Below are 23,767 nucleotides of genomic sequence, written 5' to 3' on the forward strand. Positions count from 1 at the left end.
TACTCGTCGGCACCGTCATGTATTTGGTTTATTTCAATCGAAGCACATGGAACAGAATGCGCATAAGTGCGCATGCTCATAATGTCAACCGCTGGCTCAATACACTACAAAGCTCACTTTTTAATTACGTCTAAGGGGAAACAACTGAAGCATCCCACTCTGTATCGTGTAAAACCAGGAGCCTCCTGGTAAAACAACATAAACGTCTGCCTCATATAAGCTCTGTAAGTTTTTTTTTTTTTCGCTAGACTGATCTTTGACATAACTAGAGAGTATATTCTTAGAAACCGATTAAAAACGCGAATGGGATATTATTTCGAATCAAACCAAATCTGTTTTAATTCTGACCTTGGTAAAGTTTTTAGTTGCCAGGATTTTAGGGAACAAGTTTAACTTATTTTTGATGGAATTTTTTCAAGTAATGCAATGTAAAATGTGATGTAAAATTGAGTGGATGTTTTTTTTACAGGGACAGCCTCTTCAGTTTAAGATTCTAATATGTTTAACCCTGGTTACTCACCCATTTTTACTTAAATATTTCTATTTAAATTTAAAAAATAGCTCGAATAAAACACACGCGCTGCTTATTGACTAAAAATAGTGTTTCTGTTTCTCGATAGAAACACAGAAAAGTTGTCGTAGAAACGCAAAAGGTTTTCTATTTCTTAATGTTACACGCGTCATATTTAGCTAACAAAGTTGACCAAACTCGTAGTGAATTCTGGTTTGGCTTGAATTAGTTTCCAGGAAAGTTCCGTTAGGGAGCAGGAATTCTTTATCTTGATCTCCGTCCCAGAATCCTAGTACGCCACTAGTGTTTCTTGAAGTATGGGGAAATATTTAAAGCAAGATATTTAACGATTAGTAAAAGACTTTGGGAGTGTGGCTGCACGTAGGTACTCTCGTGTCAAACACGTGTAACTGCTAGGGCTAGGACTAAGTGTTGGACTAATAGTACCAGGAAGTTTTTAGTCCGCCACAATTCAACGTAATCTAAGACAATTCATCAGAGACCATTAACACCATGAAAGAACCAACATAAAAGCATTTTCAAGAACGTGTCTAAGGGAAAACCAGGTAGAACCAGACAGGAGATGATACAGCTTAAATCACCGAAAATGGCCATTTGACACCCATTTATGCAAAAGTTTTATTCGATTAGCTGTCTTTTATGAAGTTTTTCGAAAGCAAGAAAGGTCACGTGAAAAGCGGCAACTTTTTCAATTTATTTTATCATGGATGGTGAGCGGTCATCACTAAAGTTCTCAAATGAGCATTTTTGTAAGGGCCCCCGTTAAGGGAAAAATATTCCGACCTCCTCTTAGCTTGTTGCCATAATATTCACTCACCAAACCCAACATTTGCGCCATTTTGAGCCTGGTTTTCTTGATGGACATAAAGTGCTACTATGACGAAGATCGCATCATTCAAATCTGAGCCATTTTAAGACATAAACAAGTAGTCTGTAGAGGAGTAAAAATGCTGTTTACTATTTTCAAATATCTCTTTCCGTTCCAGAGATATTCAAGCTTTTTAAATATGTAAATTAGCTAAATGATGACGTCATACACTCAACCGGATTTTCATCATTTTAATCAAAATATGATAAACAAGGATATCTCAGTCAATTTGTGTCAGAAATGTTTGATTTTTTACAGTAAGATTTTACTAGAGGTGTTCCGCAATATGGGCTTAACAATTTTTGTTACCATGGCAACATACTGGGTTCCAGGCCTTCACGATATCAAAGGCTTTTCTGACCACTTTAAACGTTCTACATTGATATTTCCCAATGATCCCTCATCTGCATGATCCAGCAAGCATATAAATATATACGTTAGGTTGAGTTCATGGCCTTGTTTAATGTTTTCCAAATTTAAAATCACTAAAATATTGAAATCAGGCTAGAGGGGACTGGAAAAGAGTGGGTTGCCATGGGAACAGAAATTATTAAAGCTGTAGGTGTGTTGCATTTAGAACTATTAGCCTACCAAGTTTCAATGGTTTCTGCTGCAAATTGACCAAGATAGCGCTGTTTATATACTTGATGTAATACTTGATTGAGTGTATGACGTCATCAGTCATCTCATTTGCATATTTTACTCATTTTTCAAACTTAAATATCTCCGGAACCAGTGCGGATATTTGTAAATGGTAAACGGCGTCTTTAGTCTTTCGTAGAATTCTTCTGTGATTAACCTTAAAATTCAAGGGGTAAAAGTTTGATCATAGTAGCACTTCAAAACAATATTACTACTTGCCGCCAAACCCTCATTTCTGTCAGAAAAGCAGAAATGTATCATCTTCTACTTCGCAGCCAATTTCCCTGTGAAAATTCTAGCCAGCAAAAACATCATCCGGCCACATCTCCATCTTCAGAGTAGGAGAGAGAGGATTCTGGGGGACGAGTTTGAACAATCCACAAAAAAAGTTCAAAATAGCGAGTAAAGCACACGGGAAACACCCTAATTTCCGCATTTGTTAAGACTAGGAGTCGCCCTGGGTTTTCCAGCCCTGGGCAAACAACCGGCTGGGAGCAGATATAGCAAGGAGTAGAACCGTTGCCTGCCCCTGTACCTAATACTGTTAAAATTAAAGTGAACGGAAAATAGCGATGAAATGTCGTACCCACCCTTAACCATTGGGGGTACCAGTAACATCATTTGTAAAATTCTTTCAACTTTCTCAATAGTGACTGATATTCCAGAATCAAATATGTCGGAGTATTTAGATGCGTTGTTGTATTTTAAAATAATGACGCCGTTAAAATCCATCATCAACTGTTCATGAAATTCTATCAGATTTCCATTCACCGACACTTCTCTTTCGTTACGACCACCAATGTGGAGCTGAAAGGAAAAAAATCCTTTGACATATCTACGTGTCTTTTAAGTTGGCCAGTTACCAAAACCATTTTCAACTTGGTAAGGAACACCAAAGAAATTCTGGTTGGAGCTTTGTCGGGATGATATCATATGTACTATAAAGAAGCCATCCCCATGACACGTTTCATTAAGTAAAATAAAGAAATAAAGAAATATATCAATTAACCCTAACCCTAAGACTCCCCTGGGAGTGGGCTTTTTAGGGCCAATGGAAACAGACAGCGAAACAAGCAAACAATGCCAACGTGGTTGCTGAAATCCCAACTTACAGATGGCAAACCATTTACGGTACTGATCATGAACGGGGCTTGAACCCGTGACTTCTGAATTTCAGGAACGACGCTCTACCCTCTAAGCCATACTGCCCTCCAATTAGGAGTGAAAATTGACGAGCAAAAACAGAGTAACAGAGAGGTCGTGGCATTTTGTGAGCTAATTTTGGGTTCTTTCAAATTTCTAGTCGGAAACGACGCACAATTCAACAGCGGAATCTTAGTTAAAATAAATACTGGTTTCTAACTGGTCGATTTTGGTACCATACATATCAGCTACCTGCACAACATCTGAGCCATTTTCTTTCATTGCAATCGCTTTATAAATTGTAGCACGACTGTTGCTGCCATCATCATTGATCAGAGGCTGCATTCTTCCTTGGAGTTGGAAGTCAGGGCCTGCTACCTGGAGGATTTGGTACTGTCCGTACCCCTTAAAGGTGTATTCCACTCCATCAAGTGTAATCATGTGAGGATCTCCGAATCCAGTAGCTATATTGCGCAAATAAAAATCAGTATTATTTTTCATTGTAAAATGATTGCAAAAGCTCATACCTACTCCAATAAGTAGCTAACGGACGGATGTTCAAAATCTGATGCAGAACTGTTTCGGGACACTTCAGTGAACCTAGTTTTAACAGCCTGCCACAGTTTCCTGCAAAGCTCACTAACAGAGCGTCCAAGTTCATGGGTTCGACTTCTGTTGGGGGAATGCAGGAGAAGGCTTTTCTCTCTCTGAGTAGCTTGTGACACTGAACCAAACTTAGCTTACATCAGTCCACTTTTCACGTGTTTTCTCTTTCAGCCATCTTTTGTTTTGTTTTCTACTTTTAGGGACTTTTTTTACTCGAAGTGCCCGTCTGAATTTTCCTAGTGGGAAAAATAATATTTACGTTGGATTACCTGGTCTTGGAGGTTCGTATTTGGAGCCATCATCTGAAGGTCATTTTTCAAAGTATTTTTCACAGTTGTCGGAAAACAGACAGCAATCCAAATATGGCACAAGGTCATGGAAGAATTGGGAGAAGACTGGTAGTCCAGCCTCAACATGAAATCAGTCCAGAGACCCTCCGTTTTGCGGACCAACCATTAAGTTTCCCTGTTCGTTGTAGCAGCATTGCTTTCCTGCACCTTTGTTGCTATGAATTGAAAACACATGGAAGGCGTTTCTGATTCTAGTGTAAAAATGCAGTGCAGTCCCCTCGAATACAATGAACTCCAATAACTTCGAATAAGTTCGTTAAACCCGGTACATCACCTGTTGTTGTTTTTGTTTTGTTTTTCTTCTTTTGCCCCAAGGGCTAATTCTAGCTAGACGAGCATTTTGGTCCTCTGAGGCAAGTAAACGTTATGTTAAGTGGTGCCAGAGGAGGCACAGTTTACTCTCCAAACCCATTTTTGACGCTTTGAAATATCAAAGTTATAAAGTCACACCAGGTTCAGCTGCATCAGTATCTAACCACGAGTAGGTATGTCAAAAAACAGTTCTGAGAGCCAACTTTTACCCATTCAGAACGAGCCTTTTTTGATGTTTTGAGACGAGAGCTGAGGGCTTTTGAGGCTCACCCCTTTAACACTAGTAGTCGTAATATAATTCATGTCACGTCGATTACACAGAATGATGACGTCATTTACCGTAGAAATGTCGTTATTATTCCCGAGTAGCAACCATCTGCGATGCTCTGTTTAGGATTTCTTGATTTTCACAAGAGGTCGAAAGCCACAAAAAATGGCTTAACTAATAAAACTGATAAAGAAAGCCAATATTGTCAAAAAACAGAACTAAACCTTACCGCAAAATACAATTCCCACGGGAACATAAGCACACAACGACATGTCATACCAACCTCTTTCCTGTGCATTAATAGGAAATGTCACCAAATCTGGCGTTCAATGCTGTGGCCCTTTTAAAGTGAAAAGCACTCAAATTTGGTGCGGGCCTCAGAAGTCTCCCCCATCCCGCCGTCTTGATGAGGTAAAAGAATTAAGCCAAACGGAAATTTCCACCAGTTAATTGTGTCCTGGCATGTAACACTTTAATTTATGGTAATTCATCTGCGCGGACATTCCCTGAAATAATTTTGCTCCCTCGATTAAATGATTTTTTAGTTGTTGTTGCTGTTGTTGTTGTTGCTGTTGTTGTTGTTGCTGCAGCTGTTGTTGTTATTATTTACCTGGGTGTGTTCGACCTGGAGCAGTGCGTGGGTTTATAATGATAACGCACACAGTGTTCCTCGGCAGCAGGATTGCAATATTCATCCGCCGTGAATCGCCCACGGTCAGCCATCGCTTGCAGAAGCGTTTGTGGACAAGGAAGGAAAGAAGGGTCATCTGCAACGATAGTAAACGAAGAACAACATGAATTCAGATAACACAGCAACATTAATTAAATATATATTTTTGCTAAACATTGAGCATTATCCCAAAATATTTCTGAGTTTATGTGGACCCCTTCACACCACTAATACGTTTTAAACTCTATTTTTGCTCGAGCTCAACCAACATTCCCGCACGCAATTCACCTTTCGTAAGCTTTCAAAGCGCTGGTCTTCTTTACTTACTCGACAGGGTAAAAGTACAACGTACAACGTTTAGGAAATTCCTTGTTTTCACTCGTCTACAAACCCAGAATTTTTTTTTCCTTTTTAACAGATCATGAAGTCTTTGAAAGCGAACCGCGCATGTAAACAACTACTTCGAAAAAGACATCTCTTCCGTTCCGTATTCATACGGGCACATATTAACGGCCTCACAGCTCAGCTGGATTTTAAATGATGTGTTTTACCTGTATATAACTTTAGGGGAGGCTGATTTTTGTGCCAGTGCAAGCATCGTTCATTACCAAACTGATAGCTGATCCAGGAAAACAAATCGCTCCAGATCCACTCGGCCGGGGAATTACTGAGACTTTGTCCAGTCTTTTTCATCATCACTAGTGCAATGAAACGACCGTCCCCAGCACTAGCTCTGAAAAATAATGATCATGTTAGCTAAAACATTCTAAAAGTAACATTATCCAAATAAATCGATTAAACGAATCAATCTACGAGCAGTTATGTGTTCCCCGATTATCTTCGATCACCTTCGTCGGACCCTCCATGGGACAACAGTAGACCTTGAGCCCAAACGTTTCATACTTTTAACCTACCTCTGCAGATATATATGTTACGTGTATGATTCTATGATTTATTGTTGTTTTGTCGCGTCGTCATAATGCTTTATAGGATCTCCACAAATCAAATCCGGATCAAAGTTCAAAGCATACGCTATTTGAGACCAAAATGTTAGGAGTCCAAAATTTTCAAAATCTTTACCCAATTTCAGACCAACACGGCACGAACCCATATCCCTTAGGGGTTGCTACATAGCTGTACCCCTCCAGGATACGTTATACTCACAAACAAGTAGACGTTTATTTACCAGACTGCTTCTTTACTGACTAGCTACTTACAGGCCCATCCTTCAGCCTGAGGGACATAATAGCAAAGTGAGCATGGCACTATTGATGGCTTGTTCTCCAGGGAACTTAAGAAAAATTACAGTTCTTACGTCTCGTGATGGAACGGTGTTTTAAAAGAGTCAAACAGCGGTCCTAACAGGGCTAACAACATATGGATATCTCACCCTTGACCTTCTCCTTTTGGTACAATAAACTGACATTGTCCAGTGTTAGCCTGCTCTGCTACCAAAGTGAACATACTGTCAAAAACCACGTCGCTTGTCCTCTTGGAAAAACGTGCTAATTGGACAAACACTTTCTGATTTTCAATTCCAAGGTGATCTGGATTCCACGTGATCTGCAATGGATTCTGTTCTTGCCACATGTTTGCAAACAGTCTAACAACGCGAAGCGTGAACCTGTTGATGTTTACTGCAAGAAACAACTGCTGTCGGTACAGTCCACGAAGGTCAGTTATTTAAAAGGCTTCCGGCGTTCGGTTTCTCACCAAGTTACCCCTAAGGCTTGATTAGGGAAGCCCGTGAATCGCGGGATTCGGGACTGAGGCCCTGAGTCCGGGCTCTTCGCGCTGACCTAAAGAAAAGCGGGCTCTGGGGACAAAGTCCACGTACGCATACACTCTAAACGTTAAATCACCTGCGACACACACGATGACAACTGAAATGTAACTCTTGTTCTTCAAAGGAGTGTGTCTTTGGGATAAGGAAAAGAGACAATACTAAGATTTTCAACTCAAAAGGTCAGTGATCGATAGTAGAAGGTGAAAATATGACAGAGAATAGGGTGCTATTACAGAGAATCACAAAGTGTGCGCGTGTGCGGCTTCCAATTATTTAGTCAAGGAAACTAAATTTCGGTCAATTGATCTGAACTGCTGGCGATCAACGTAATCACTACGTTTACGATTCTTAAATGCCTTGAATACGAGTACTTGAAAACATTTTTGGTTCAAGGGCGACAGCAGTCATTTTGAAAATTCTCCATCCTTTGAAATATCCCGGACTTGGAGTGATGTCTTTCGAATAAATGAAAATTTCATTTATATGCCGAGCTTTTCGACCAATCAGAATGTCCAATCCTTATATTCACCTCTGGAAATTCTACTAAATATATATATTCTTCCAGAATCTTACCAATTGTAACAACTCCTTGGAAATCGAAACTGGTTCCGCCATTGACTGACATTTTGAATGACAACCTGCCTGTAACGTGAACAGTACAGGATGCACGGATGCTGCTAATATAACTTCCTTTGCTTCTTTTCCCGCCCGCAAATTCAGAGACGATTACATCCGATGTTTGGTAGCAAGGTCCAACGAAGAAAAGGTTATCGCCACCAAGCATAATGCGGTGAAACCACGAGCGATCCTAAACAAAAATGATAAAAGTAGCCTCACATTATGTTGTTGGAATTATTATGAAATGAGTGGAATTAATAATTACAGCTCACCAAGGTCTAACCAGGCAAGCTGAGCTGAAACATGAAACAAGTTCCCTATCTAGGCTAAATTCGATTCGGCTTCTATAATCTCTTATCATTGATATATACTATATCGTAGTTAGGGTTTCATATCACCTGATAGCTAAACCTAAGTGTCTATAAGTGTCGTATGGTGATTTTGAGCAGTGGGGCCATAAAGGGAAATGGTTAAGAACACCGGTAAACCTCAAAAAAGCAAACAAACAGGCTAAGATTTATGTTGGAAGGTCTTTGACCCTGCACATCTTTTGTTTTATGCTCATTGATTATGCATGAATTACATAATCGCAATGCTCTATTACATTTAGTTGTATGAGCACACATAACCACCTTTTTAATTTTGCCAGGTTTTGTGCGGGGTCAACCGCCAAAATAACCAACAAAAACCTACAACAACGAAACTTTGCCTGGTTTCATAACCATCTCCCTCTATTAACTATGGTGGGACCTGACTCACACTGCAACATTTCACTTAACAAAACTGCTGCGTCTGTTCACCGTTTATTACATTTCTCCATTCTACGTCTTTAAATTCGTTGAATGCACAGTAGTTGCCAAAACCAATTTTTGCTGAGCTTAGATTGCGCAACAATCAGTTACAATTGTTTCTTATTTCGTTGAGTGAATTAATTTGTTGTCATGATTTTTGTTTAATTTCTCTCGGGCTGACTTGAGAGCATACTGAAAGAATAACTCTTACCTTTCGTGTTACAACCGCCAGCTTCAATTTTTGCGTTGTCGATACGGAACATCCACCTACCGGGATTTCCCACATTAGACTGTGTAGGTAGGTTAATAACTTGATGGGTACGAGACCCAGGGATACTGAAAAATCGTCTACCGTCACCAGCATTAAAGCTCACCTGTCAAGAAAAAGGGGCCAGTCATCGATAAATGATACATGACTGCTGTTTTTGATTGTTTGGTTGATGGTTTGTTGGCGGTCGGTTGGTCTGTCGGTCGGTCGGTTGGTCAGTCGCTGGGTCGGCCAGTCGGTAGTCGCTGAGTCGATCGTTGAGGGTTGGCCAATACTCACCACTTGTTCAAGTCGGTTTTAAGTCGTTCAAGTGGTACGACTCGCACAAGTCGTAAAAAAGGCTTACAATTGGTAAGATTGGTTCAAGTGGTGGGTGTGGTACTTTTCAGTGAAATAAAATAAACCACTACTTGGAATTTGTGCATGTCATTACAGACTCTTAGAATATTTCAGGCCTAGTCAAGGTAGGGGCTTTGCCAACTCCTACGACTCTTACAACTCGTGCAACTGGTGAACTGTATCTCATTACAGACTCTTAGAATATTTCAGCCCAATTTGAAGATGGGGGCCTCGTCCCTTTCGTAATGAGGGACAGTTCCACCAGTTGCACGACTTGTACGACTCCTACGAGTTCACAGGGTCCCTTACTTAATGAGATGCACTTCCAATACTTGCGACGGAATGACTCGATTTAATTTCATTGAAAAGTACCACATCCACCACTTGAACCAGTCGTACCAATTGTAAGCCTAATTTTACCACTCGTAGGAGTCGTACCACTTGAACGACTTGAATCATAGCCTTCCCGACTTCAACAAGTGGTGAGTATTGGAATGCGTGGAGGGGGCTCGTTTGCTTGTTCTGAACAACATCAATCAACCGACCGACCAGATAACGATCCAAACGATCAATGAACCAATGACTAACCGACCGGCCGTCCAACTGACCGAATGACATAAAAGTAGCGAACTAAATAATAGGGTTAACATGCCTGAGCATGCCTGTGAGTTGACCTACCTGTGCCGCGTTACCTCCAAGTCCAGTTTTGTTTCCTGAACTGGCCGTACCAGATGTCCAAGTGATTTTGTTATAACTAAATATTACAAACGAATGCTTTCCATTGGAAATTAGGACCGCCTGAAAATTGTTCCCCTGAAATCAAAAGAAGGATAACTTTATGTTTAAATTGACAGGAAGTATCTTGGGGGGTTCGTAATTCGGTTTTTCTTCCTTAAAGGAAAACCCCTAAAAGCTCCTAAACGTCCTCGATCTTGGATCATGGCGAGTAAAAATGATGGAGGTAAAGCCGAGCCATCTCCTCCTCCACTCCCAACTCTCTTCGCACCCCCCCCGCTCTTAAATGTACGTCCCTGTGGCATTCATTGTTTGCACAAGAACGAGTTCTATCAACGATTATACTTTTGTCCTGGATTCGTTTCTCCCTTACTTGGCCAATATCAAGCGATGTTGACCGCACACTGTTTTTTTAATAACCCAATTTCTGGTATAATCTACCTGTACAACTTGAGATAGAAAGCCCAGTTTCTTACCTTATTTGTATTGATGCCACTGGCGCCATAAAAAGCTACTTCGTTCCACTTGGCTATAAACAACCACGTGGCTTTGAACTTTGTTTGATCCACAAATTTATCAATGACGTCGTTAGTAGCTTGTTGCAGGAGGTTTGGATCTGTGGTCTCACGGTAGAACACGTCTCCTCCTCTTGTTGTGTGAACATCAGCCCAAAATGGCGCCACCAGCCGACGGTTATCGTCGAGAGGAAAAGCATCTGGCGCAAATTGTGAAACTTGCACCAGAAATGAAATAACACCATTGGTGTTGACCTAAAAGTTTTAATAAATACCAGAAAGAGAGTTAAATTAATATTAAACAATAGTAGATTACGCCGAGAGCACGAGAATTCTATGAGGTGATAGCTGATGAAGCCGAATCGACTTTAATTTCATCCTAAAAGAAATTGAGAGCAGGTCATCCAAATGTTTTAGTGGAGTTCTAACTGAAATTTTCTTTAATTAACCATATGGAATCATTTCTCTACTTTTAAATTGATCACGTGACGCGATAGTGCTCCTCGGCGGAGAGACATTAATATTAGTTTTATGATTTTTTTTTAAGATACGGAGGCTGGTAGTTTTTCTACTGCCATCAACTACCTTGTCCCACGGACTTGAAAATGTTCAGGAGGCCATTGTACGTCATAGTCATGATTTGAAATGAAATACACTACACAAAACAATCCGGCAATGCATGTCTCTGTCCCACTTTGGACAGGCGGAAGTTATAGCAGAGGATTTAAACTATACTAATAAAAAACGACTGGCTCAAAGTCGTTTAATTATCTACGGAGGAATGCCACCGGGGAATATAATTTTTTGTTCGCGCATTTTTTTTAGTTGAGGAATCCATACCATAGCAAAAAACAGAATGCATTAAGTAAAACTAAATATAGATTCTTCCCATATGATATATATCTTAAGATAGTCGTTCCAAATTAAATAGTCTCATGATCTATGAAAACGTTCTACTTTGTTCGTTTCGTTCACGGAAGAAAATGCTAGAGTTGCCTTCCACAGAATTACGTACTTGCTTGCCTCAGGTTTCTGGGTTATAGGGGATAGCTAGTGTCTAAGTGTATTGAGCTGCATTGCTTCAAATCGCACGAGCATTTTCCACGCAGAACAGATCCAGATCCTTGTAAGGGATATAGGCGCTTTCATAATAAGTTTTGGCTGGCCTTTCTTTTCGATGCCAACTTCCTGGTACACATGTAAAGTAAAATAAAGATTGTCTACTTACAAAGAGAGAGTTGTGATTCTGGTCGAAAAAAGGAAATTGAATCGAAATCGGCACCGTCCCGGAGCTCTGGTCGTCATTTGCAATTGGTGGAAGAACCTGGTCGCCTTCACTCTGTCTAAAGGGATAAAAATTCGGAAGTGCAACAGCCTCCGAAGTTAGAATTCTATCACAGGACAGAAGCAAAATTGATATCAGCGCTGAAACAATCCAGAGGCAAAGGATGATTGTATGTTGTGATCTGCGTTAAAAAAAAAATTTAGCATTGCCAGGGATCACCTGAATTCTCGAACTGTGGTAATTGTATTCATCCCACGAGTTGAAGGCTTATTGACAAGATAATTTCATTAAATAAATGATCTTGTGACTCGAGTCATGGATCAAAAGCGCCCACACAGTATGGGATTAGGAGATGGAATTACTTTCCACACGAATACAAAATTGTAAGAATCCACTGTTTGGAGGTATCTCAAGAAGAAAGCAATTTTGCCAGATTTCAGGTTTTATGATCTCAGTCATTTGTCAAGGTAAATACTCCATTCCAGAGTAAACGGCCTGACTACCATAGTACCTACCTAACAATTTAAGGGGCAGTATTTCTTTGTTTGCATTCGATATGCGGAATTAATGTGCAATACGGAAGTCATTTTGGAACTTCCAAAATTATCTTTAGAGCAAAGGGAACCTCATAGTAATTTATGTTATGCGTTAATGCCTAGTAGGCCATAAGCTAGGTTGGCGCTTACCTCCGGTTTCCCACAGTTAATAGACTGAAGGGAATTGCTGTGGAGCCCGTCGACACAGTTCTTTGTTGTATATTTGTGTTCGTTTTATTTTTTGGCTTTGACCACGAGCAAAAGATATTAGTTGTTTACTTCTGACTGAGGAACAAACCAATGGAAACATTTTGTTCCTTGACTCATGCGTAGTGCATGAACGCAAAAGAAAAAGATCATGCACGTGGACCTTCCAGCTTAAACCTTGACATCTTTGTTTGCTGCTTTCATGTTTGCCTGGCCTCATAATTATTCCCCACTGTTAATATTTCTACTCCCCACTGGGCGTGATAAAAGCCCATCGCAGGGGTTATCCCAAACAGGATTTCCATTTATACAAAAAGGCCCCAGTTGTTCGAAGGCTGGATAGCGCTATCCTCCGAATACATTGCTATCCACAGTGGATAAGTGTTTACAAAACAAACCACGCTAACCACCAGATGGTGATTTACCCGTGCTATCCACCTTTCGAACAACCCGGGCCGGGGTGAAGAGAAGCACTGTGAGAAAAGTGTTTTGCCCAGGAAAACAACACAATGGCCCAGGCAAGGGCTTAAACTCGGGCCGCTCTATCCAGGGTCCAGCGCTGCAGTAGCCATTACGGCAGCGCATCCCGGAAGTTCAAACTCCCGACGACGCTGATTTCTCTGTCGTAAACGATTGATATCTATTTTAAACGGCCGGCGTCATCGGCGTTGATAACCCAACCTAGAGACGTCATCTTGCAGGGTATGATAGCCGGCCAAGACATTTCTTCTTTGCTCGAAACCTGGACTAGCTTGAAAATGTCCACTTTTGTTAACTGTCCTAAAACGGCATCACAAGTTTAAGGAATGGAAACGTGCCACGACAACTCTCTCCTTCAAAAAAGGCTCCATTGGTCGGGGCGTTCAATACAAGCGGGAAAAAAAAGACCCGAGACACTCGTACTTTTATGCTGAAGTACAACAAGTTACCCTGAATTACTTTATAGGAAGGCAAGTGGAGGGAATAGTAGACAGCTATGTTTCGGTACAGAGCATATGACGTCATTTGTTCGGCAAAATCTGTAGGAAAACATTCCTGAACCGGCTTATTGTCAGTTCGGTTGCCGCTGTACTGGGCCCCTTTGTTTCTTCTAGCAACAAAAATGTTCAGTTACACGTATTAGTTTTTGATTGGATAGTCCAGAAAAGGACCGTTGCTGGTGAGTGACATTCGATAGCCTAAGCGAATGTCCACTGTGTTCGTTTCCTTAATTAGGTTAGGTAGAAGGAAGGAGCTCGGGATTCAGTAAATTAATTTCGGAATTTGTCTCTCGACTGCAATACCATTCTTATTGTCACATCTCAAGCTGTTACTTTCATTAGATGGAAATTGTTCGTATGTATATTTGTTAACTCGAAGGTGTTTTCGACCTAAGGCTACGTAACTGAACGTGGTACTGTCCAGCTTGCCTATCAGCTTTGCTTTATCTAAGGAAATACTGGCCGGCAGGGTCCATTTCGGTGCAAACAGGACTGATGGGAGGGAAGGACACATGCTGTAATTGTTGAAGTGAGTAGAATGACCATTTTAATTCTAATTGTCTTAAAACTTAAGTCTTTCTATGGTTGTAGCCGATTGATACAATCTGAACAACAAATTTTTACCCGAAATACAGAAAATAAGAACGGTGTATAAACAGTTCTGTTCTTACGCCTAAAAAAGGAACTAGTGTGAATAAATATATAAACTTACCTCGCTTCAGTTCTGTGTTTCCTTAAGAATAGAAGCGTTTTTCCCCTACAATTCCTTACATTTCGACTGTTGCTTAGTGTCAATATTACTGTATGTGTATACGGACGCTCATTTTCCGAGATTGGGGTACTTTGTGGTTTCATTGATCCAAGAGAACAAAAAGTTGCAAAGAAAGCAATGAGTAACTTATACAAAAAAAATGTGGTTCTGTCTAATATTTGAAATACACTGTTTTTCCGACGACCACTAACAGATCGGTGAGGTTTGCGTTCATGGCTATTCTCCTATTGCTTCTCCGCTTTGATTGGCCAAATCTCGTGGCGTAAACCTTCTGATCTGAGATCACTTGTTGATGATGTCTACGCCGGGTTGGTAAATGAAGCAAGGAAGACCAAGTCTTGTTTAATCTCCTTTCCAGCTTGTGAAGCGGCCTGTTCTTTATGACTCTGTAGAGTAAGTGATATAATCATTGTTGCACCCTTCTATTACCAGAGTGGCAAGATAAGTCAGATCATACAAATGTTTGCATTCTAGCTGAGTAGATTGTTAATGTGAAAGTAAGGTGATATTTGATTCGCAAAAAAACATCTTAGGGTTAAGGTTAGTTTTTAAAAGAAATGGTGGTGTTACGCCGGCTGGTAAGTGAAACTTTTGGCGAAGTTGTATAGGGGATCGTATGAACAGGAGTGTAATTAAAGATTTACACTTCTAAAATTGCACGAGCCTTTAAGTGAGTGCAATGTGAAATAATTTTCAGATACCGTAAAATCCCACGTTAAAGCCCTGGGCTTGTATGACTTCGTAAGGGGTCTTTTTTGGGGGGAGGGGGGGGGGGGGCGTATATAAGCGGAATAAAAAATGTTTCGAAACGACGAGATGAAACGCATCTGAGAAATGAATTAAAGCTAATAACATAACATTACATTTATCTAGAGCTAGTACCCTATCGCCCAATTAACCTATTACCCTATCACCTATAACCTATAACCTATTACCCTATCACCGTATTAGCCTCTAACGTTCGATTTAAAATTTGTAATGTTTGTGATGAAAGGCAAAAGGAACGCACGTATACATTAGATGGGCTTATATCAGGGGGGGGGGGGGCGGGGGGTCGCTTATATCCGAAACAATATCTTTGTTAGTAAATAAAAGAGCTTATATCCGGGAGGGGTTATAACCGGGGGGCTTTAACGTAGGACTTTATGGTATGACGCGTTGTTTAAATCACTAATTGCTCTTAGGCTATGTTCACAATTGGTGCCCGAGCTCTTTCCGCCGGCATGATTCTCGCTGGGCACTAATGTGAACACACTTTTTTAATAAGCGATGACTTATGACGTCATCGCTTAATGCTGGCATAAGACACTCCTTTGGATAAGTGATGTCGCGCTTACGTCGCGCACAATTTAACCTGAATCGAAGCGAGGAGAACAGGGAACTAAACCCGTTTCCTTACAAACTGCCATCTTGAATGCTAAAAGCCGTTGCCTCAGGGTCTTAAAATAACTGAGGAGAATTTGCTGCCTTTGTAATTGAAATGGTTAGACGTTCAAGTCTTCTGACAAGGACTATAAACCGTAGGCCCCGTCTCCTGCATCTTCAACGTTACATGGTTAGCAGGGGACGTTAATTAAGGAACCCATGGACACACGAACGTAGTTCCCGGTCTTGATGTCTGACCTTGTCTCACGGGTTGGTGCTTCCCATAGGGTTAACTCCATTGCACCTGAGAGGAGAGGCACTGTAAAGAGGGGCAAATGGGGTAAGCAAAATGTGGTACACAAGAACAAAGATGGCCAAAGAATGTATTAATAGTTTATTAGTTATTAATAAACCCTGGTACATTCGCCCTTCCTTTTTACTCAAACCTTCAAAGTCACACATTTGTATTGTCCACGCAAAAGCGCTGTTTGCGTTTGAACAAAAAACAAGAATAATTTTAAGGTTAATCAAAATTTGTAACCGTAAACTCTAGAACAAATTTTGTAATCCCCGATCCATTCATGTTTGTGTTAGCTATAGCCTCAGGCTACATGGCCTGCCATAAGAAATGTTTCAGGGGTGTCGGGAAGGGCTTATTCGAGGTATATGCTGTCTTAAAATCCTCTAAAGTATTGAGGGCAGGATCGATCTTTGTGCAATTTGTTTAAGAAGTTGTTTTTTTAATTTGTGCAGGACTGCTTGTTTTCTTCTTGTTGTCGTTTCTTCTTTACATTGCCAGTTTTCATGTGTTTTCCAAGATTTTCGCATCGTTTTGCATAATCTTGTTTCTCTGGTTTTTTTTTAATCTGTGTGGGATTCTTTTTTTCAGAGCAGAGACCCCTTTTTGTAAATGGGTGAGTACCGTTAAAGAATTTTCTTTCCATAAATCATTTTGAAAGCCTATCAGTAGAGCTTACCGTAATAATTCGATTTATCTCCCGGGGAGTTAATTTTCTTCGGGTAGCTCAAGGGATGGGACGCTTATTTCGTTTTGGACATGTACATCTGAGTGTCATACCCTGGGAAGGACTCGCAGATAAAAAAAATCGGGTGTGCTCGTTGGAAATTTTCGAACGAACCCCTAAGCGGTACCAAGATCCTGTTTTGTGAGCGTTGTTCCCGCTAAGGAGCTTTTGAGGCTGATCACCCTAAGAGGAACCAAAAAAACTTTTTTAACCCCTTAAGAGTGCGACAAGCAACCCCATTCTTTTATATGGGAGTGCTCCCCCCCCCCCTCCCCCTGGGTTGGTACAATACTGTAATAAAACCAATTAACAGAACTGTAACCATGGGGACTCTGATAGTCATAATGTTCAATATTACGCTCAGATAAGAAAGCAGATTTCATAACTCATTCGTCTAATTCTATGTGAATGTTATCAATGTGAATTTCTTTATAGGGGTGCTTGCTGGAAGAGGGTGCTTATTAAAAAAAACGACACTCAATAAGGAGCGCTTATAAGAAAGGAAACGGTTATTGGAAGGAGGGCGCTAAATCGTATAATTACAATATTCCTATAATAAAGTGTATTATCGTTTGTCTCACGATGTAGTCACTTGAGATGTAGATCGCGACGTTTCGATTGCTTACTCTTAGTCTTCTTCAGGCGATAAGGTCGACTGAAGAAGTCGACAATATTCCTTTCTTGTAAGAATGCAATCACCAAATAAGTGTCTTTTAAAGTTAGGGAGGTGTACATTAACGCCATTGTATTAACTTAAGGATCAACTGATATATTACCGAGGACTGCTCGTATAAACAACAATTTATGTATGATAGATCTTTGCAAAGAGTACATTAGGTCTAAAGCGACGAACAATGTCAGTTCTTTCTCTGTCCCACTAAGCCACATGTTCTGCACGCTGCAGCGTGTTTTTTCTATCGACTGAGCACATAAGTAGTTTTTTTGGAAAACATTTCAGAATAAAAACTAGCGGTAAAAAACGACGTTTCGATCTCTCTGAGATCATTTTCAAGTTGAAGGAAAAACGAATGAAATATACATATATAAGTAAAAATTAGGGCGTGAGAATATCAAACGATAAAATATGTAAATACAAGCGCTAAAATGTAAGTGTTAAAATAATAAAAGACTATAAAAAAACCTATATAAATACCTCTGCACGGATTGAATCTGAGTGTTTGTTCAAGGTTGGCTTAAGCTCCTTTATAAAGAGCATTTCGTAGATAAGGCAGTCGAATTTACTTTGGCACTTTCTCAAGATCTTAAAATCACGATATATGTCACTTGGGATTGTTCCATGCTGCTCTTTGATGTGATTCCCGATTGAAGACGATCCTTTGTGTTCCTCAACGCGTTGATAGAGGTGTCGGCACGTGTACCCGACATAGTTTGCATCACACAAACGACACTTGTAGTAGTAAACAACGCGTTGCTGGTTAATGATAGGCGGCTTCTTTTCTTTCGGTTTGACCTCGTGTCCGATCTTGCGGCTTGTATATACGGGACGAATTTCAATTCCAATTTTTCGGCCTAGTTCCCCAAGTTGCCTTCGCGCGGAATTGGCCGATCTCTGATCCTTGAAAGGTAACACTATTCCGACAGGCGCTTCATTCACGTTACGTGCTCGAGTAGAAATCAGGCATTATGCTCAATGTGTCATCCACATAGCGTTTGTAGAACTCGGGTAACTTGCCTTGGTCCTGAAGTTGATGTTCGATACTGAACATAAATACGTTGGCCATTAGGGGTCCAAGTGGCGAACCCATGGCAACACCATCGGATTGTTCACACAAACTTCCCTCGAACTGAAAAAGCTGGTTCTTGGTGGCAATATTTAGCAACTCTACCAAGTCTGATTTTGTAATGTTGAGATTATGTTGTTTATTGAACCAGTCGTCCTTGAATGCCTTTTCAGCTAGAATTTGTATCGTCTCATCAACAGGGACATTGGTAAAGAGCGAAGTTACGTCATATGAAACAAGGATGCTGTCATCGTCAACTTCCATGTCATGGAGAGAATCCACGAAACAGCTGAAGCATTCCTTTCCTCTCTAAATGAGAGTCATCCATCTGTCAGCTTCACCATGGAACTTGGCGAACACGGTAAACTTCCTTTCCTGGGAACGGACATCAGGAAATGCAATGGTTGCCTGGAGACAAGGGTGTCCAGAAAACCAACTGACACCGGATCATTACTACATTACAAGAGCCACGTCGACGTTAGATACAAGAAGTCATTGCTAAAAACAATGCTGGATCGTGCCTTTAAACTATCATCTACCTGGCAACTGTTCCACCTGGAATGTGATCGTCTCACACAGACGTTCTCCCGACTTCAGTACCCAGCGCAATTGATACAATCGACCATCAGTAATTTTGTTACCAAGAAAGTTTCTGACGATCCAATTTCTACTCGAGCACGTAACGTGAATGAAGCGCCTGTCGGAATAGTGTTACCTTTCAAGGATCAGAGATCGGCCAATTCCGCGCGAAGGCAACTTGGGGAACTAGGCCGAAAAATTGGAATTGAAATTCGTCCCGTATATACAAGCCGCAAGATCGGACACGAGGTCAAACCGAAAGAAAAGAAGCCGCCTATCATTAACCAGCAACGCGTTGTTTACTACTACAAGTGTCGTTTGTGTGATGCAAACTATGTCGGGTACACGTGCCGACACCTCTATCAACGCGTTGAGGAACACAAAGGATCGTCTTCAATCGGGAATCACATCAAAGAGCAGCATGGAACAATCCCAAGTGACATATATCGTGATTTTAAGATCTTGAGAAAGTGCCAAAGTAAATTCGACTGCCTTATCTACGAAATGCTCTTTATAAAGGAGCTTAAGCCAATCTTGAACAAACAGTCAGATTCAATCCGTGCAGAGGTATTTATATAGGTTTTTTTTATAGTCTTTTATTATTTTAACACTTACATTTTAGCGCTTGTATTTACATATTTTATCGTTTGACATTCTCACGCCCTAATTTGTACTTATATATGTATATTTCATTCGTTTTTCCTTCAACTTGAAAATGATCTCAGAGAGATCGAAACGTCGTTTTTACCGCTAGTTTTTATTCTGAACTGAGCACATAGCAGTAGAAAACAAAGCTTCAAATGTAACACAGTTTAACAACAAGGTCGAGAAAAATTCGCCGGCCACTCTTTGAAGTGTTTTGGGAAATGAACTGATAACTTTACACAAGAACATTAGAAAATGATATTGTAATAATGACTATAGAGCCTCCGTAAGCTCAGCGTTTACAGAGGGGACAGTGCGCGTAGTTGATACCACACCCCTAAAGTCTTGTAACGAATGAGAAACAAACGTCCTCAAACAATTCGGGTCTCCCGCATTAACATCTAAGTTCCTATCTTCAGGATTGGTTGATTGACAAATATTCGGCCGACAAGGTTCACTATTCGTTTCACCGCGAGAAATTCAATGTACCTCTTCGCTGTCAATCCATGCGTTCACCGCGTGAGCCCTATTTGGCCCCATTTCATGATGCTCTTGATTCGACCTTATTGCCGATCCCCTTTCGCCTGAGGGGCGGGGCCTATTTTCACCAGTTGTATCATAATCATGGTTATAGTGTCTGGACGCGTGGTCCTCGGACTGGCAATATTGTCTGTGGTACCTGCATCGCACGATGTACCATTTCCTGGATAAGGTGGTGGAGGCTCGTCATTATCCTCTTCTTGAGAGCCCCGAAGTTGAATGTCTGTGTGCTGAGACAGGTTGTCTTCAGATAGGCCTCTAGGTACCACACGATGGTGGTGTATGAGGCGAGGACTGTGAAGGGACAAGCTAAAAGCACTTGAACCAGAGCTTCGTCTTGTCTCCGAGATACCTAACGTTAGTGACGTCCTTCTAGATGGTGGGTAGAGGTGAGGCGAGAGAATAACTAATGATAAACACCAAAAAAACAAAAACAATTAGGAAATAATTAAGCTCCAGAATTTTTGAATCGAGATTATTAGAATTTTTCTTTTCCTTGCAATGGACCATTTTCGTATTCTCGGTAATGGACTGGAACTAGCTCGCAACTGAGGCTAATGTGGAGAATCTTTTCAAATGCAAATGACATTAATCTCTTTTTAATGATATTCCCCGCATGAACCTCCATTGCAAGCTAGTTCTAGTCCAATACAAACAATACGAATATGGTCTACTGTGGTGTTTTTTTGGAGCTCAGGACGTTAGACAATTTAAGGCAAGACAAGCCATTTTAAGGTCAAATAGAAGAATAATATCCGTGTTTTTAGACCCAACTGATCACTCATACTTAGTGAACATTCCAACCATTTTGAAAAATCAATTTATTCTTGGCTGGGAGGAAAATAGTCCAAAGCTGTGGCAGGTTCACTACTATCAGCATACCTGCGTCATAAGAGGGTGGTGCCCCCACGTCTAACGGATCACGTGATCGATCAGCCGAGTCGTTGCTTGTTGGTCCAGATCTTTGTCGGTTTCCGGAAATGCGTCTGTTGTTTGAGCGGAGCTGAAGGACAACTAATGCGCATGCCACTAAACAGATGCAGCAGAGCCCCATGACAATCACACCCACCTCTACGGACTCTTCCTTGTGGTTAGATGAATCTATTGAGATAAAGATCAAGAAGCAAGACTTATTACTCCGGAAGATAAGGGGTAGAATTGTTCAAAATATGATACAAGTGCCAAAATTGGCCTGCCTACTCCTTTTGGCATGTGGAATGAAATAAAAGCAAGCTAGACCCATCTTGGATCTTGCCTTGTAAAACAATAAACAGCCTTACAAGTTCCCATATAAGGGTTGTATGGAAAACCACAGGGTACCCAAGTTCTGATAAAAAGTGAAGCCTTTACAAAACTTTGTCCGAGCTAAATTATTTTTGCAGAGTTGGCAGTAAAATGACATCCTTAATTATTTTATTCCATCAGGATAATTTCTTTATAGAACGGATCATAAAACTTACCGATTTGAAGGTCATTCTATTCTTGGTAACAACTTCCTGCACAAGAACATAGTGCAGTGCAAGGGAGGTTTGCTTTAGTACATTTACATAGTTCACGGAAAGCCCTCTTGCATCCACAGCTTATCAGTTCACTGCAGGCCTTTGATGCCTCAGCTAGCATAGTCCTCTTGGGAAACCAACCTTCTGGTTGTTGCTGCCAACCCCACTCTGCCGGACTTGGGAGTTCCTGCATAGGCTCCAGCGCTTGACCCCATACATGACCGGCCTGATAGGCTGCTCTTTTGATGTACTGTGCAAGAGCGGCTTGAGTTGGAGGAATATTCTCAATGCTTTTATTACCTTGCGCAAGTAGAACTTGTCAAGCTTCGTTGACTGTCTGGTGGGGAGACATACGGCCGTACATGACAACCACAAATCGCTTCAAGACACGACATTGTTCTTCAGAGACCGTATCTTGAGGAGATGATAGGACCCGGAAGATTTCAGTCACTTCAGGATTTGACTTCCACACTTGGAAAGCTGTCTTCTTTCCTTTTCCCGCAAAGTATGAAACAGTATCACACCCTGTGACAGCATGATAAAAGGGAGGGCTTCACACTGCTGAGTTAGAGAGGTGGTGATCTTGTGGATGGGTAGATATCTGAAATGGTTACCAACACCAAAGGCGATAAACAACTCTTGTAACTCTAGCTGTTGTCCATATGCTATCGCAAGTACCACAACGTCAGTGTCAACCGTCCTGATCAAGACCTTTTTGAGACCCCTGGCTGATGCGTGCTTCACATGGATGACGATCCTTGTATCCGCCTCCTCGTGGTTGCAGGCGATAAGACCTTCCGTCTCTACTGGAGAAGGGCTGAGCACGTCAACACCAGATGTAGTGATAACCTCCACCCCTTTAAAGCTGGATTGCAGTGACGCTTTCTGCTAAATAGTGAAAAAGCTCATTTTTGTTGTCATCCGATCGCAGAAAGCTCTTCCAGTTGACTGGAATGGACGCATTATCGCACACGCGCCTTCATACTCCCGAGCCTCTCGCCTCCCTGCTACTTCGCTTTAGGCGTTTTTCGAAGTATTGATCCCATATCAAATCTATTCTTGTGATATTCTGTGCTTGTTTGATGACATAATTGAGAAATACAGATGTTGCATAGTCCTTAAATGTCTTAGACTTTCCAGGTGGTAGCATGTTAACAACTGCTGCAGCATCAAAAACTTTTACGTAAAAGTCTGGACACTCCACCGTGGTGGAAGCTTCAAGAAACTGGACTAATTCAGATTTCTGTCTAGAACGCATTTTGCCAGCGCAAGAGAGTGAGGGAGGGCTACCATGGTTTTCATGCTTGAAAAACTCTTGAGGATTACCTTCTCTTGCCTGGCACGCCATATAGAGCCTTTCAAGCAGATTACAGTCGCTCTTTAGTACTGAAATTTGATTTCTTGTCTTGTTACTTGCTGGGTTTTCTGTCGTTCCAAACAACGGAAGCTTGTTTCGATGGATGGTATCAGTAATGTCTTTAGAGCATCTAACTGACCTCTCTTCCACAAACTGATCGTACTGAGACTGTCCTTTTTGTTTAGCTGTCTTTATCGCCTGGACGACACATTGTGACATGATTTCCTGTGTGCCCAGCACGATCAATTCGGTGCTATCTTCCGTAAAAGGGTTTCCCATTTCTTGAAGTACACTAATAAGTGCTTGGACGTCCTTGAAAAAGGTCTTTTGGACGGATGGAATTTGCTCGTGATCACGTTTGTCACAGGACTTTGTAACTTCAAAGGTAGACTCGAACTCTTTCACCACCCTTCCAGCAACCATCCAGCGCTTGAGGGCAGTGGGATTTTCCGTTAGTCCTACAGCTCTTCCATCTCCTTTAATTATCTCGTTTTCTTGTTCGTGATTATGGTCTAAAGGAATCAGCAAGAAGTGCTGCGTTTTCTGAACCTCAAACGTCCTCAAACAAACTCAGCAAATACTGAGGGATGCTTTTCTTTCAGCATCAGCAGATCTCGTATGTGTACTGGCAGCCATCTGGAGTAGTTAGTCAAGTCCAGGGCAAACATCCAGGGTGTTAGCTTGCCAAGAATTTTCGACATAGAGGTGAATTTTCCCTCTCTGATGGATCTGACAAGTTCTATAATAGTAAGTTCAAGCTATAGTACTGTAGCCCAGAACTGGAAGTGCGTG

General features: G+C 41.1%; 1 protein-coding gene and 4 pseudogenes across 1 annotated transcript; 1 reads left to right on the plus strand and 4 right to left on the minus strand.

Moving 5' to 3' along the window:
- Window positions 1-591: 591 nt before the first annotated feature.
- Window positions 592-17,357, minus strand: LOC149118851 (protein mesh-like; annotated as a pseudogene).
- Window positions 17,358-17,404: 47 nt separating this feature from the next.
- LOC149118852 (uncharacterized) lies at window positions 17,405-18,758 on the minus strand (annotated as a pseudogene).
- On the plus strand, window positions 18,619-19,541 carry LOC149118853 (uncharacterized). Its single transcript, XM_089273786.1, has one exon. It carries the CDS (start codon window positions 18,623-18,625, stop codon window positions 19,511-19,513), a length of 891 nt encoding a protein of 296 aa, XP_089129912.1. The 5' UTR covers window positions 18,619-18,622; the 3' UTR covers window positions 19,514-19,541.
- LOC149118854 (uncharacterized) lies at window positions 19,505-21,811 on the minus strand (annotated as a pseudogene).
- Window positions 21,812-22,003: 192 nt separating this feature from the next.
- LOC149118855 (uncharacterized) lies at window positions 22,004-22,774 on the minus strand (annotated as a pseudogene).
- Window positions 22,775-23,767: the final 993 nt, after the last annotated feature.

This window comes from Orbicella faveolata, unplaced genomic scaffold (assembly GCF_042242905.1).
Source record: "Orbicella faveolata isolate gen_17 unplaced genomic scaffold, um_ofav_v1 contig_1, whole genome shotgun sequence".
Classification (NCBI taxonomy): domain Eukaryota; kingdom Metazoa; phylum Cnidaria; class Anthozoa; order Scleractinia; family Merulinidae; genus Orbicella; species Orbicella faveolata.